Raw genomic sequence first — 16,725 nt, forward strand, 5'->3', positions numbered from 1 at the left:
ATTTAGCTGCTGTGAAAGTTCAGGTATGTGCTTCACACCTAATTTGGGACATCTTTGAGACACTCTTATAAAACAGTTTGTAAAGAAATGCTGCAGAGTAGTCTTCAGTCATAAAAGGCACCAGAAAAAACAGGCATCTCACACGCATCACTCTAAATCAGCAAACTGACTGACATCGACGTACATTGATCTGTCGCTCAAACCATCACCACCCACCGCACCTCTCTTTCTCTCTCTCTGTCTCTCTCTCTCACACACACACACACACACACACACACACACTCTCTCTCTCTCTCTCTCTCTCTTTCTCTCTCTCTCTCTCTCTCTCTCTCCAGCCGCGCGCGCCCTGCCGCTCTGCCTGACTTGTCACCGAAGAATTGGTGCCGAGACTTTCTCGTTGGATGCAGCGCACTCTGAGCGCACGCCGGCTTTCTATTTTTTTTCTCATGTCCTTGTCGCGCTCTGCTAAAGTTTCGATTAATAAAAGCGGAATATTTCTTGAAAAGAAAAATGACCTGAGAGATGTAGTGTAACCAGCATCTGAGGTTAAAGGCGGCAAGTGGGCGGTTGAACGCCAGCGCCGTGCGTAAACGCTGTGGGAGCAGGTGGATGGAGAGGCTGGCGGGATGCAGCTTTCCAGCAGGTCAGCGGCTGCTTCGGAGCGGCTGGACTGCGTATTCTCTGCTGAAAGACACATCGCCGGTATGGACGTAATATGAAGATGAAGTTTTCTGTTTCAGAGTAAGTGATGGAAATACATGTTTTTTAAATTTAGCGCGGATTTTTAGTACTGCTCTTTAAAATCGTCGTCACCTGTAGGCATTTCTGTGGACTTGTGCGCGTTGTAATGTGACCATAACAAAGTCAGATCCATTTTTTTTTTTTTTTTTTTGGTTTAAAGTTAAATTTCTATCACATCTGTACTAAGGTGGGGTTTTTAAACCTTTTTTTCTGGCGAAATCATGACGCAGAACTTGTTTGACAGCTAAATTAAATTCGATATTAAACCTAAAACGTGGTTTATGCGCAATCTTATATCTGTTTCTGCATTTTTGGTATAAAAGTAGGGCAGCTGTATAAAGCCAACATGATTGGAAGAGATGCAACTCCTGCAGAGAAACAAGCATAATTATGTGGTAAGACAGTTGCATGGGAAACATGTCAGGATTATTTAGCCTTCTGCAAGTGGTTTGTCTTTCAATTAAAAGGTCAAAGGTTTGATGGGCACAGCAGCCATGCTTTCTCTTTAAGTAGAAAGATCAACTAAAGCTGATCACTGTTGGATGAGCGTTTTCCACGTTGATGTGTTTGCTAGTCTCCTGTTGAGCTGGACATTTCTTCCTCACACAATCTGCAGGTCTACTGTGAGGCTGCTGCTGCTGCTGCTGCTTCTCTGGCATCACTTCATCTTTTCACACAGTCAGTGCAGAGCTGAGCTGCAGTTCCTGACTCCCATCCTGCAATATCTGCTTTTCTGTGAAGTAAAGTTTCATTTTTAATAGAGAATTCCCTCTTCTGCCATTTGCATTTAATAATACAGTTACCTTGCTTTTTAATGAAACCATAAGATGTAACAAAAAAAAAGCTGACAGTAATTGTATGCATCCTGCTGCAAGCAAATAACACTATAAATCCTGTCTGTCTCTGACTCACCGGCTCACCATCATAGGCAGCGGTGCCACTGCAAATGCTGACACAGTTTTTGCGGATGCAAGATGTTTTCATTGAAAGATAGAAAACCAAAACTTTCATGAATTCAGATTTTTTTGGGGGGGACAAATTTAAGTTTTCATGCAATTTTTGTTAAATTCATTTGAATTCAGTAATGACCTCCCTTTGAAGTTGTCTGCATTGTTAGCTGTGGGGTCCACCATTCCTTCATTTTTATCAGGAACAACAGGCGTTTGGGAATCAACCAGCATTAAAATCTAAAGGGTAATAAATGTAAAATTTGACTGTATGAGAATACGTACAGAATGTTACTCCTGATAAAAGGTGATAAATGTACTTTGATTTGGCCTGCACAATTCTACACTGAACCTTAGAATAGTAAGTTGGAGGTTGAAAACCGGTTGAGGCAAGTTTCAATCACAGATTTATCTTCCTTCACACTTCCCCAACAAAGTGATGGAGTGTGGAGCCATGTGAAAGGGAAGTGGAAGAACCTCCATCTTTTTGGGCAGCTATCGGCCTGTTTTACTAATAATGAAGTGATGAGCAAGTGACAGTTTTCAGGAGCAAACTTTTGTTTTTAATTCCTTTGGATCTGTTCTCTGATGGGTGGATAAAATATGATGTTTCAAGACATTCCTTCCGGCTCGGGTAACTAGTGCATTGAATTTTACACACTGGGCGGTTCGATTATGAGAAAATCTCTCCATAGATTAAATCTACAATGTAATCCAAACATTTTGATCCTCTGGATACTTGTATTTTACCTTTCCTGACCTCACCTCATGTAATTCAGGTAAATAATGAACGCAGGAGCTGAACTGTTGTCCCCGTTGAGCCAGACTCTGTCACTGCAAGGGAAACGTGACTGATCCTGCTCCTGTGTCAGAGCTGTTTGTCCCCAAGATCAATTGAATAAACATTTGTCTTCTGTGCCCTCATCGTTCTCTTGCTCAGGTGTACCTTTTTGCATGTATGCATTGGTGGAGGGGAGGCACATACGTACACAACCTACCAGGACTACCGGGCTCGTTTGAGCTTGAGAGGGTTTATGGTCAGACTGACAAAGCAAGAGAAAAACAGAAGAGCAGATAAGACTCAGCAGAGACTGTGTAAAACATAGAAATATGACTCTTATGTAGAAGTCGTAATAAGCTTGGTAGTTACCCACACCTTTAAGTGTCGGATATATCCTGTCCTGGTAGCTGGAGGCTCAATAATACACCCTAAAGCTGCGTTATTTTGAGTATGACCCTTTTAAATTGGTCTTTCCTGACTGTGTTTCCTAAATACGGAAGGAAATGGCCAGAGGTTTTCATACAACTTGTGAAATTTTGACTTGGCAAAGTCTTCCATGTCTTTTGTCTGCCAAATTCGTGTTGTGACGGGAATAAGAAGTATTGAGGATAATCAAGGAGTGTAAGAGTTAGGCATACAGTATACCACTTGGATAATTCTCTTGAGAGAATATTTGACTTGTAACTCCGGTGGAGGGTGTAAAAGCAGTTATGTAAAGTAACCTTGCAACTGTTGCCATGGATCTCAAAGGACTATTATTGTCAACGGAAATATTCCCTGTTCTCCAGCAGTTTTTTTGATTAAGTCGTCACCCTGTTTCAGTGTCTCTCTCTCTCTCTCTCTCCGTAGACCCGTCTTGCTCTCGTACTTCCTCTCTACAGCTGGGATGTGAGAATTGTGGGCCATCGTACATGAAAGTCCCCAGTTGTCCCAATCCCCAGAGCCCCAGACCGTTCGACCTCAAAGTCTCAAAATTCCCAGTAGCCAAGGCTCTTATCTTTTATCTTAGACAGAGACCCCTGAAGTCCCTTTAACCTTATTTCTAGAGCCTTGTATGGTAAAATGAATGCGTTGAAGCATCAAACCCATTAGTATTTACCATCACCGTGCTCCTTTATGATTACACCTTTACCCTCTAATCCTCACTATCCTTAGAAACCTTTGATAGTCCTCTCAGCAGTCATGGCTTTAGATCAGTGGCCCTTCCTCCCAACGTCCCCCAACATTTCCATGCCCGAGCCCCTCCTGTATGACAGCTACATCCCGGGGAACGAGTCCGACCTGGACCTCAACATCACCAGGACCAGGGAGCCCCACCAGGACAAGACCAGCTCGGTGGTCATCACCCTAATCTACTTCATGGTGTGCGCCGTGGGACTGTGCGGCAACACCCTGGTCATCTACGTTATCCTGCGTTACGCCAAGATGAAGACGGTGACCAACATTTACATCCTGAATCTGGCGGTGGCAGACGTGCTGTGCATGATGAGCCTGCCGTTCATCGCCCTGCAGCTGACGCTGGTGCACTGGCCCTTCGGAGAGGCTCTGTGCAGGGTGATCATGACCGTAGGTGGGTGTCATAGTTCAGTGCAAGTTTTACCTGGCAAAGACACATGTTTAGGTTTCTCAACAGTAATATGATCGCAGAATCACTGCCAGCTATGGTTGCAAAAAAGAAGATTCAAATGGTTCCTTTTTGAATTTCAAGACTGAAATAGTGCTTTTTCAAAATCCTGGACACCAACCTAGTAGATATGTTGGTCCAAACTGCAGAACATAGAAGTTTCACAATAGATGCCTGATTTTTCTGTCTTTCCCATTGGCCTGCGTCCATGTCACATTTCTTTCCAACAAAGACCGCTGGCGTCTCAGACACAGGGTGTCAAAAAAAAAAAAAAGGCACCAAAAAAATAAGGTTGTAGGTTAAGGAAAAAAAAAAAATCATGGTTTGGATTAAAATTAGTACGTTACTTACGTAAGTGAGGTTATATCTTATCTTAAAGTTACGTAATTTAAATACACTAAGTAAGATTTTTACTTTCTCTTAGACTCTCTTGGGTGAAAATCCTGTGTTTGATCCATCCAAACACCCCAGCCTCCTCTTTACGTGGCCTCTGTCACTATTTCCGTACAAAAAACAGATTGAGACAAGATGTCAAGTCCTGGTTTTCAGAGGGGTTCTTTGTGGGACATTTTTTTCACAAGACTCACTGACCTCTCTGTCGTTGTCACAGCAACTTCTCATATTTACACTTTGGATTTTGCATTGATTGAACATCTAATGCAGTATTATTATGTACTGTGTTTAATGAACCAATTGGCAACAATATTGTCATCCAGTCTTTATCAAGGGAAAGAGCCAAAACTGATTAAAATGGATTATTTTTCCTTTTTAATCAAGCATTAGTGATTACTGAGCTGTAACCTCACTCATCTTCTTCCTGCTCCCTCTCTTCCTGCCTTTACCCCGCCCCAGACTCTCTCAATCAGTTCACCAGCATCTTCTGTCTGATGGTGATGAGCATCGATCGATACCTGGCTGTGGTTCACCCTATTAGGTCCACAAAATGGCGGAAACCCCGCATAGCCAAGCTAATTAACCTCACAGTATGGGGCGTGTCGCTGTTAGTCATCCTGCCGACTATGATCTTCAGCGGCCTGGACAAGGTGCCAGTATGTGGGATCGTGTGGCCGGAGCCCCAGGACGTCTACTACACAGCCTTCATATTCTACACCTTCTTCATTGGGTTCTTCATGCCGCTGGCGGTCATATGCATGTGCTACCTACTCATCATAGTCAAGGTGAGAGCCTGCTTTTCATAATTGCAGACCATTTTTGGCTTTGCAATTCCACTATCTTCTAAATTCAACAAGAAGCTATTTTATAAGTGTCTATGGCAACAACGATGCACCTTGACCTTTGAGGGATTTGGCCACTTGAAGGTGGAGTTAGAAACAGTAAATGGATCTATTTTAATCAAATTAAATTGTCATTGTAAAATTAATAGTGTAGTTTACTTGGAAGGGGATAACAGTGTTCAGTACTTGCCACATTTCATAAAAGAAACTGTAAACATTGAATGTTTTACATTTTAAGATATTTTTTGATTTAGCTAATATATATTATACATGAAAAACAGCATCATGCTAAAGATTAATAATTAAAAAAAAGTACAGTGAAAGACCAAAGTTCTTGTGCGTTTGAGTGGAAGCTATACCCAAATTCACTGTGTGAAGATATGGTTGTGGCCATGCTCCATTGAGGGCTGTTTTTAGTTGTTGCATCCAAAGGGTTACTATTCAAACTATTAGGACAGCCATTAACCAATCGGAATTGACCACCATATACCATAGTTGTGCACCGAAGCCCTACGATCACTGTCATTTTTGCAACTACTTCATTCTCATCGCACGTAACCACTTCTACTGCCCCTTGATTGGTCCTCCCTTCAGAGCGCCTGAGAAAACGTTAGTCTTTCCAGACTATAATCACACTTAAGACTCAAGCTGGGAGTAACAGGCGGGCATAGCCAGGCTAGAGCTCAGTGTACTCAGTCCAGCCACTGGTTGCCAGAAGCAATATGTAAAATAATTTATGTTAATTCATTATTTTCTAATTTTATTTCTTGCAAAGAGTTACATGAGAATATCCCTCTCCTATCTGTCCATTTGAAATGAAGCCAGAGCCAGAGGCCAGTTATCTCAGGTCATCTCAGAGATCAGTGCATCTAACGTCACTATGCCCAGTGAAGGAACAGACAAGCACACAACTTATGTAAAATCCTAACTTCACGTTATTGGACTTCAATTATTTAGGACAGAACCCACATATTTGCTTATAGTCTGGGTTATAGGTTGGTTGTTGCTTCATATTTGATATCAGAGGTGGTATTGATCTTTTAATCTAACCTTTGACATAAAGCAATAAGCATATATCCTAAAATGCCAGGCTGACTCCTCTAAGGTGTTGGTGTGCTTTAATGTTTGCGAGGTTTGAATCCACTGACAATCATTCCCTTTGCCAGGTGAAATCGTCTGGCATGCGCGTGGGTTCCACAAAGCGCAAGCGGTCCGAGCGTAAGGTGACACGGATGGTGTCCATCGTGGTGGCGGTGTTCGTCCTCTGCTGGCTGCCCTTCTACGTTTTCAACGTCACCTCCGTCACCGGCTCCATCAACCCCACCTCTGCCGTGAAGAGCACCTTTGACTTCGTGGTGGTGCTCGGTTACGCCAACAGCTGCGCAAACCCCATCCTTTACGCCTTCCTGTCGGACAACTTCAAGAAGAGCTTTCAGAACGTTCTGTGCCTGAAAAAGGTGGCGGGCCTGGACGAGGTAGAACGCAGCGACAGCAGGGCGGACCGGAGCAGGATGGTCAACGAAGCCGTGATCATCAACGCCAACCTGGAGACTCACAATGCCGCCTTGCTCAATGGCGAGCTGCAGACCAGCATCTAAGGGCCAAAGGAGCCGGCGGTGGCATCCAGGGAGGGGAGAGAGACAGAGCAGTGGTAGTTGGAGCTTCCAGATTGATGGGCTGCAAATGCACTGCTAGTGACCTGAGGATGATGTAATAGTTGCTCATGAACACGGACACATGAGCAAAGTGCAAGAGAAAAACAAACAGTTTCCGAAGGGGTTTTCAGAGGTCAGGGAAAGTACATTGACTCCAGCTCAAAACTTTTGATAATTGGGTTAATGAGCCAGTTAACCCTGAGGCGGAGCAAATATATATTTTGACTGATGTTCAACGCTGTACAAAAAGTGAAAGCAAACATTCATAAGAGCACTGTTTCTGTGTCCCAGCTTGAGGCTTGTATTGAGTGGTCAGTGATGCTGACGGAACTAAAATCCATATCAATACGCAACATCTGAGAGTGGACTGCTGTGGGCGCAATGAAGAAATACCGGGGCTAGTTCACCTCGGGTAGAGAGAGGTCTGAGGCGATGGAGCACCACCCATGCCCTGCTTGATGGATTTTTTTTTTAGATTTTTTTTTTTTTTTTACTTCTTTAAGAAATAAGAAGGTTGAGCATAGATTTTGTCTGAATGTGGAAATACCACTGAAGAAATCGGCCAAACATTTCAGTGGCCAGCTCCGTAGTTCTCGAAAGCCTTTCGAAAATAAGAATCTGAAACCACAACCCAAAGAGGAACAGGTCATATTTTATTAATATCAGATGATTCACCTGGTCCTACATGAAAAGGGCAACAAAAAAAGGCAAAGCCCTTTCATTTCCCGGTAAACATATGGATGCTCTTTTCACTTTAGCTGGCCTTTTCAGAGGAGAAGCCGCACTGATCTATAAACTCTTGAATTTAACATCTCGGATTATTGACTAAGTTGAAGGATGGGAAATCACCACTGCAGATGCTCTAACTTTGCTCCTCCAAAACTGTTTGACTTTGTATATAGCAAATAGTTTTCTGTCAGCCTCCGGCTGAAAGGCAAACCCTGCTGTAACATTCTGAATTCTTGAGATATTTAGTTTGTGAAACCCATCATATGTACTTTATACTGCATCCTGATCTTTACAATAGCTGCTCCTTGCACTGTTTTAAGGAGCCCCTATCTACTTGTACAGTGCTGTGTTTTGACAATGTACGAGTTCCTGATTTCATGTTGAAATGTGACCCTCAGATTCACATTTGATTGAGCCAGCGTGTGCTTGCAACGATCCAAAATTTCACTGAGGGTCGGAAGTTGTGTTATGTAGTCCACCAGGGAGGGAGACCGGGTAGAGATGGAGAGCAGGACATTGAAAGAGCTGAAGATCGATAACAGAACACGAATGGAAAAAAAAGTTTTAAAGGTGGAAGGGAGCTGCATGAATACAGGAAGAGAGCAAAGATTTGTACGTATAGGAAGTTGCTGGCTCGCGGGTACAAGTGACTCAGAATAACTGCTGTGTTTACATACAATCAATTTTTTGCGTGTTTGGTTGATCTCAAATGCTAATTAGCGGTGTAATGACCGTGAAAGCTTACAGGTGCACCTCAGCAATTTTATTTTGCCCGTCCATAAACTCACTGCACACAAATTTTTAAAAGAATGTTCAAAATCAAAGCAGCAGGAGCCGAGCTGTCCTACACTTTAATCTCCAAAGATAACAGATTCTACATTTGATGCAAGTGGGCAGTTTATTTCGTCAGACCTTTCCTGTGTGTTGAATGTTTCAAGTTCCACACCTTTAGTTTGTAACACAGACTATTGCTGCCTTCAAATGGGTTCGTGTTTTCCGTGTTCACGAGATGAGACATGAACTATGCCCTCTCGTGGTATCCATAACCTCAGACTTTGGAATTATGTAGACGTTTTAGAAAATGGCGGAGGCTCTGGTATCGTTTTTCGCGTGATGATAAGTTGCTGCGGGACTGTAATGTTACGTTATTTCTTTCCCTTTGTCGTTATGCTTTTGCATTTCCTCCATTACGTTACCCGCTTGCAGGCTTGTTCACTTGTTAGCCACTGACGCTTCTCGATGCCATCCATGTCGCTGTTGCCGGGAAGCGGTGTTCTCAAGACACGACTTCCCGAGTGGTCGCCGTGAGCTCACCACTTCCATTTGAGGGCAGCATATATCCTGCATAGTAAATAGCGCACGGCGTCCGGTGCAGTGATGACGATGATCTGGTGACACCCCTGTTGGGTGTGATTAGAGGTGCAACACAGCACATTTCTGACCACATCCGAACATGTTCACTAATCATGCAGCGATGAAGCTTTCAACCAACGAAGAAGGACACAAATGACCGAAGTTCCTCTTCAAAAGTTCGTCTTCACATGTCCACATAGGATCGTCATGAAGGACTTTCCCATCAAGGTCACATATTGGTCAATGAACTGTATGCTCCCACTGATAACATTATCAGGTCACAGGGAAGTCATAAACAACGTGTGGACGGTGTTTACAGTTACCAACCTTGCTGCGGGACCCAGTGTTGTTTGTTGCTATGGATACCTTAGAAAGCTATGACCACTACTTCACTGTTATTGTTACAAATATAACAAACAGATTGTTATAAACAGGACCTTAACTGATTGGAGCTGTTACTCTCAGCTGCATTCAATACACTTTGAAAAGTGAAAGTAACAAGCGGGCAGCTATAGTCACGTGTGCTCACAAATCTACTATAGCCCAACTCTCTATATAATGAGAGGCTTCTTTTGTGGCACAAATGATGGCAGTGTTGGTCTGTCTGCTTACTATATGACTTAAGATGAAATGTAATGACTTTGATCCCTTAACTTTCCATTTATCATCATCAGGTTGTGCTTTTTATTTTTTAAGGCCAATACCTTAATTTACAAACAAATACCTGCAACACTACTCTTAATGCCCGTTGGCCACAGCTGGAAAGGTATCATTGATTCCGGACGTGTTTATTCCCATCTGAAGTCTTTAAATGATGTTTCAAAATTGCTAAACATAAAAACACAGGCCTCTCCTAGATGATGTTACGGTTTATGTTATGGACACCATTATTTCAACTTTGTTTCTGTAAATTCCTGACAGGTCTAAGGACAATGATCCATCAGTCTTGGCCAGTGCTGCTGGGGTCTTTGTTTCGATCACAAGTTTCCTTCAAAACAGTCCAGGGCACACTGTCGGGTTTGTGGAAAATGACAATGCCTTTATTTTAGGTGTCAATATGTATTAAAATGACCAATGCATTGCGACCCCCACGTCTCCATCAGGATCAGATTCAGATGAAGCAGTGTGCCTTGGTTTGTTTTACATTTTGAACTGAGAAAACGTTTCCACATATGCAGTGAGCCCTTCACAAGATGGAAAAAGCCTACAGTTGAGTCCAAAACACAATGCCATAGTTTCTGAATCTATACCTAAAATTTACCCAGAATTTATAAATAAACTGACTCAGGCTACAGTTTACATTTTCAAATGTCCTCAACCACATCATTTTTCGCTCTGCGCTTGACTTAGCTCAATAATGATATCTTTATATAACATTGAGAGTTGTTTCTAATGTTTTTTTTATGTTGTTGAAGGGCCCCAACTTCGGAGTACTTGACATGGTTAATGGGAAGGATAAATGGAGGTTTTGCTTCTAGAATTAGGGGCTTTCCAAGTCTCGGGAAATGCTTGCATAATACCACTCTAAACAAAGATGGTGAACAGAATAAACACACCACTAGGCTACTGACAATGTTAGCATGTTAGCATTCTAATGTTGGCAGTGGGACACCTGCATGGCTTTAGACTGTTAGTATGTAAAAAAAAAAAAAGAAGAATACTAAGACAGACTGAATATAAAAGTGGACGTACCTTCCAGGTCTGAAAAATTAGGCCAATGCAGAGGTGCCATAAACTGCAATACCACTGAGGGCCACCAGGGGTTAGCTCCAAAAAAGCCTCCAGCTCAATAGACGTCCATTCAACTTCTCTCATGAAATATAAAGCGAATCATTTTGTTCCACAAGTTCTCATAGTGTTGCTTGCTAAAGTCCCTCCCTCTTATCAGTTTTCTGGTGGTCCATCTGAAAATAATCGGATCAATAATTAGAAAATCGGCCTCAGAAAACCTTGTGTTTAGGGGCGTGTCTGTTTGATTGACAGGCCTGTGTTGCAGTGAGATTTGCGCTCTAGGCAAGCTGGACGTGGTGTCGTAGGGTTTCTAACCAGATTGAGTCAGATCCAACGCTCGCTCTCCCACAGCTTGTCCGAGCCAGCAAGATGGTCACGACAAAAAAGTCAAACTGGTGGCTTCATAAGGGCGGTTCGCGAAGCGATGGGTGACGTCGCTGTCGGTTGCCGCCAGATAGAGGGAGCTCTAACCTAAACTATTTAACAGCGTCGGCTTTCAGAAATTAGCTTGGTGTTCACAGCACTAGGTAAGTTAAGCAGTTAACTGTTCTGACTCCACGATGCTGCGACCTCCCGGCAGAGCAAGTGCTGAAGCAGCCACGGCATAAAACCTTGTCACAATAACTAAAGTTGGAAACCTTAAAACAGACTGAATCTACATCCGCAGCAGACATCGAAATTCCATTTTAGATATCAGGCTTTTTGTACTCAGTGGACCTCACCGTGATTTATCAAATGACTGCGAAGCCCTCACAGCAGTAATAAGGTCGTAAACTAAATGCCGCAGTGTATATCGGTCAGGTCAGAAGCCATCAATCATTGCAATCAGAAGGGATGAGGAGGCAGACGGGGCCTGCCATGAGAGGTTACTGTTGACAATCATAAGAGGTCTCACACACACACACACACACACACACACACACACACACACACACACACACACACACACACACACACACACACACACACACACACACACACGATAGGTGTGTCATAGATGGTAGTGGGCAACACGGCCTATAGTTTATCATGACATTTTCTTTGTGTTGTCACGGCTGCGGGTCCTATTTCGAGCAGGTTCAGTCGCAGGTCAAACACATACGTACGTTTGCAGCCATGTTCGCAGATATTTAGTCACCCGTGTAGGTTCACGTGCTGCTCACAATGTCTCACATGCACGCAAGCTCCTTGTGCCGTGGTCTGACTCATGCATACGACAATGAGGGCAACCAATTCTGCATCGGTGGAGTCATCGTGACCTACTGGATTGCGTATGAGCAACAGCGGTACAAGAACGAGGGCATTATGAGTGGGACGCCCCCAACCAGAAATATGTTCATTTATAATAACGGAAAACATGATTCAATTATTTTTGTGTATTTTTATTGGTGTACCTTTGTGAATAAGGTGTGTGTGTGTGTGTGATACAGTGAGAAGCTCATTTAATTTCTGTCCAATTTCTTTTCAGGTATTTAGCACTTTTCAAGTATTCTCCCATCATCCACGGGTAATTACTTTCGCTCTCTGGGTTTTTTCTATCTATTCCTCTCTCCCTGTTTGGTTGGCGTGCTCAGCTGGTGAAGAGTAATATGCGCTGACGCACATTTTAAACCCACCCAAACTGAACTGAGCCGAAAACGTAGTGAACCATATTGAAGAAAGCACACTAATGTCACTGCCGCCGGCTGTTTGGACATACTTAAATGTACTTAATGGACCATTCTGATGTTTAATAGATGCTGATAAAGACAGTTTGTGCCAAAGCCAACGCAAATGTAGCGCTCAATGGACCGCTGGGGCATCACCTGGAAAAGCTGCTTTCTTTGTCATTTTGTGAAATCAAGACTTCGGTGTCTTTCTCTTATGAAATTATGCCATTATCTAAAAAAAGGAGTTGGCATGTACCTTGGCTCCGTGTTCACTGTATTGTATAGTGTACAGATGAGAGGCAGAAGCAGAGGAATGGGAAACCTCCGCCCTCCTGCGCTCTATTTCTTCTTTTTTTTTTTTTTTTTTTTTTTTGAAACCTACGTTCATTTGCGAAGGGCTATTACGTGCACTCCTGAGGATGCACTGTTGATGTAAACTATGTATTTGTGGTATCCTCTGCTTGTTCTTGCATGAGGAGGGTTGCATATCCCACCTTCTTCGACACCTCACTGACCAAAACCAGTGTTACACATGTTACTGGGTGCCACCTTTGTTTTAGCTGAATACATCTCAGAAAGAAAAGCTACAGAGTGGTACTTTAGTTTGGCTTCATATGTAGGTGCAGGTGCAACTTTGTATCTTTTTTAGGTTATAATCAAACCCAGTATCACAGCAAAGCGTGAAATAGCCACGCGTTGGCCTGTCTAGGAGTGACAGTTCCACATTTTTAAAGTGTGAAACTTACACGCATGAAATGTCATGTGACGTGGGATCATCTGATCAAGGTCCTGAAACAGAGGCAACAAAGGACATTTTTTTGGCGACATTACTCACAGACTGCCATGCAGCACGATGCGGGTTGAATCCAGGAGGTGACAATGTTTTTGTCGAGTAGTTTTTTTTGGTTTTCTAACCCCAACCATGTTTTTTTCTATGTTAAATTATTCTGTAAATCACATGGCTCTACGCATGCAGTAGGTTTCATTTTTGCTCACACCAGGAAAATGTGTAACTTTCACACTTCAATAAGGCAAAGCCTGGCTATTTCACATTTTCCTGGAGTGGACCGTCGTGTCTAATTCAAGCTTGGCCGTGATAGCAGGTTGCATAATCAGCAGCGTCTGTATGAATTTCACGTTAAAATCCCGACTACACAAACTGCGGGCGAGTTGGTCATAGCTGCTTCGGGCGTGGATATGTACTTTTCTGTGCTGTTACTTTTATCTATGTGCCTTGAAACTTAATATAAAATCATGTGATGACATCTGTGTACAGCAAAAACAACATTGTAACATGTTTCTCCCAAAAGCCAAGCAACCAAAGGCCTTTGCGCTCTGCAGACACAGACCAAACCATAACAGAGCTGTATATCACTTTCACTGCCCCCCCCCTCCAGCTTACATAGCTTATGTTCGTGTGATATAATGTCAAAAGCAGATGTTTATTTGTGACTCTTTATTGTTGCATACTGTAGATTATAATGTGATCAATGATTGTAATGGATAGACCGATGTCTTTGTCTCTGCAATTAAAATGCAGGCCATGCTCAAATCTGTGTATTTGTGAGTCAGTGTACGAGCGTGTGTAATGTGGCCTGTGTGTGTCGACAGGTTGTGTGCATTGACGGCTGCGTATCTCACAAAGTTCCTGGAATTCCAACCGTGTACATCCACCAGGAATGCGTTACTTGGAGGAACTCCATGTTTTTCCTCGGTCCCCTGAACACATCAGTGCAGAAGACACTGTTACATATGATAGCCGGTGTGGGATTAAGTGAGCGCCAGCATTCCTCGAGGGGCTTTGAAAGAACTCCCAAACACAGAAACAGTTAAATCCCATAATTTATTCCGTCACGGGCTGGCTCAGAGTTGGACAAAGAGATGGAGAGCACACATGAGGTTGTTTAACGAAACAGAAATTAAACCTCAATTAAAGAAAAGGGTTAAAACCAGGGGTATTTTATGGGTATCCAGAGTGAGCTTTCTTCAGCAGTTGTAGATTAACCTTCCATCCATCCATTATCTATACCCGCTTTATCCTGAACAGGGTTAAATTAACCTTGTAAAGGATAAAATAGCTGATTTGAGAATAAAACAAACTATCATGTAGGGTTATAACCTGGCAAAATCTGGTTGAAAAACAAATGTATCTTGGATTTTTTTTTATCACAAGGATCCAGTTCACACTCAGTTAACAGTTTAAAACCAGTTTTAAGAGAAATTTGGGTATTTTCCAACCTGAAACTTATCAATTGTCCTACTGTAGTGGCTTTTCTACCTGTAGGTCGTATTAATGTCACATTTTAAAGATAGCAGTCGAGAGAAGCCACAGGTCGCGATTCACAGGAATTAGGAGCCAAAGGGGCGACAGACACACGAGGATGTACGCAACACAAACCAACAGGATTAGTCCAAAACACACAGAACCAGACACGGGTTCAACCTTGCTGTTGATTTATAACCCACCAAAGAATCAACATCTGACAAGTAGACAGCGTGGTTGATTAAGAAGTGGCTACGGCCAGGGGCAGATTGAAAACAGGGAACAGGTGAGGCGGGCGTGGCAAAAAGCAGTGGGGAGAAACCAGAAACAGACGGGGGACCCCTGGTGGGTGAACAGAGGGAATGATGTGAATAGAAATACAAGGGACAATGAATGAAAATGAGCCGAGTTGCATGGAGAAGAAAGAAGATACGCTGGATGGCCGGTGTTGCTAGTCGGAACATTTGAGAGGAGCACCGGGAATGATCGGAGAAGTTGGATGGTGAAAACTATACAACAAAACAGTCGGAGGAACCTGACAGATGTTCCTGTCATAAAGGCACGTCTGTCAGGTGCAGGTCGAAAAGGAGAAGTTTCCAAAACGGGGAAACACAGTGATCTGAAGAAAACCGTGGTGGGTCGGCACAGCTGTGTTGTGAATGGACCAGAGTGGGGAGACTATAATAAGATATTATTATAAGATAATTTGGTTTGCTTAAATGATGGTAGAGGGACGAGATTAGATGTGGATGTTAGATTAGACACGGGGGAACATGTCTGCACTGGACTTAACTATTGTATCTAGGAATTTAGCAGGGATATGTGAGTGGGAGGTAGAAGATGGAACATCAGTGGGCAGTGATCATTTTCCAATAACAGGGAGATATGGTAGGTAAGTGGGTACTTAGTAGGGCAAAGTGGGAACTTTTCAAACATATATGTGAGCAAGAAATGGATAAAATAGACTTAAATGAAGATATTGACGAGATTGATACAAAAATTAAATTTATAATACTGGAAGCAGCAAATCAAACAATTGCTAAAAGTAAAGGAAGGATGAAAAGAAAGCTTGTCCCCCGGTGGACAGATGAGTGTGGGAGAGCAGTGAAAGAAAGAAAGAAACAAAGCTCTTAAATTATAAAAAAAAAAAAAGATCACATCATTTCCATAATTTAACACAGTACAAACAAGCGCAAGCAAGAGTTTGGAGAATCATTCGGAAAGTCAAAAGGGAAAGCTGGCGGAATTGGGAGATCGACACCTGTGGGACAGATTTGGGGGATGATTAGAAGCATGAGAGGAACTAAAAGAGTACGGCAGCATCCAGTATTGAAAAGAGGGGAGGGAACAGCAGCGTCAGATGGGGAGAGGGCAGACATGATGCCAAAAGCGTTAACAGAAATCCACAGCTCTGCCAACCTGACAGTAGAAGGTACGAGAGGAAGGGAAAGGACACGGTCAGCTCATCCTGGTATTCTGGAAAGAAGAGACAATACTAACAGTCCACTTGATGCCCCGTTTACTTTAGAAGAGTTGAAAAGAGCGATAGAAAGAGCTGGATTGACATCGCCAGGGAAGGATGAAATATGTTATATGATGCTGAAGCATTTAGGTAGGTTAGCAATGATGACATTGTTGTTGTTTTATATTAAGGTTTGGGAAGAGGGGGTGAAAGGAAACGAAACAGAAGATAAATTAGCAAAGCAAGCCTTGGAATGTCAGAACAAGACAGACATTTTATTCAGCAAAACAGAAGCTAAATCAATAGTCAAAAGAAGTATTATTAAGGAATGGCAGCACAGTTGGGACGCAGGAGACACAGGAAGACATCTTTACGCTATTCAGAAAGAAGTTGGCAAAGGGAGGACATCCAGAAGAAGCACCACAGAAGAAAACACATTAACCAGACTGAGGATTGGACATACAAGGCTGAACAAAACAATGCAACTAATAAATAAACACCCAACAGGACAAAGTGAGTACTGCAAAATAGCAGAAACTGTAGATCGTATCATTT

At 42.8% G+C, this 16,725-nt stretch overlaps 1 protein-coding gene across 2 annotated transcripts; it reads left to right on the forward strand.

Annotated features, from left to right (window-relative positions):
- The first annotated feature begins 377 nt into the window (after nucleotides 1-377).
- LOC138626089 (somatostatin receptor type 2-like) lies at nucleotides 378-13,997 on the forward strand. Of its 2 annotated transcripts, XR_011311266.1 has the most exons (5): nucleotides 378-741; nucleotides 3,319-4,039; nucleotides 4,946-5,271; nucleotides 6,495-11,841; nucleotides 11,874-13,997. XR_011311266.1 is itself a non-coding variant. In XM_069707523.1 (4 exons), exons 2-4 carry the CDS (start codon nucleotides 3,652-3,654, stop codon nucleotides 6,924-6,926), a joined length of 1,146 nt encoding a protein of 381 aa, XP_069563624.1. In that variant the 5' UTR covers nucleotides 378-741; nucleotides 3,319-3,651; the 3' UTR covers nucleotides 6,927-13,997. The 2 variants fall into 2 exon arrangements, 1 of the variants encoding a protein (XP_069563624.1); XM_069707523.1 differs by having other exon boundaries at nucleotides 6,495-13,997.
- Nucleotides 13,998-16,725: the final 2,728 nt, after the last annotated feature.

This window comes from Brachyistius frenatus, unplaced genomic scaffold (genome assembly GCF_029030835.1).
Source record: "Brachyistius frenatus isolate BFR_SWC_R1_liver_20210118 unplaced genomic scaffold, ASM2903083v1 Contig_69, whole genome shotgun sequence".
Classification (NCBI taxonomy): Eukaryota; Metazoa; Chordata; class Actinopteri; family Embiotocidae; genus Brachyistius; species Brachyistius frenatus.

Bases quoted from the DNA above. Each gene is read 5' to 3' on its own strand.
- LOC138626089 (XM_069707523.1), top strand. From the start codon at position 3,652: ATGGCTTTAGATCAGTGGCCCTTCCTCCCAACGTCCCCCAACATTTCC. The intron at 4,040-4,945 runs GTGGGTGTCATA...ACCCCGCCCCAG, and splicing joins CAGGGTGATCATGACCGTAG to ACTCTCTCAATCAGTTCACC. The intron at 5,272-6,494 runs GTGAGAGCCTGC...TCCCTTTGCCAG, and splicing joins ACCTACTCATCATAGTCAAG to GTGAAATCGTCTGGCATGCG.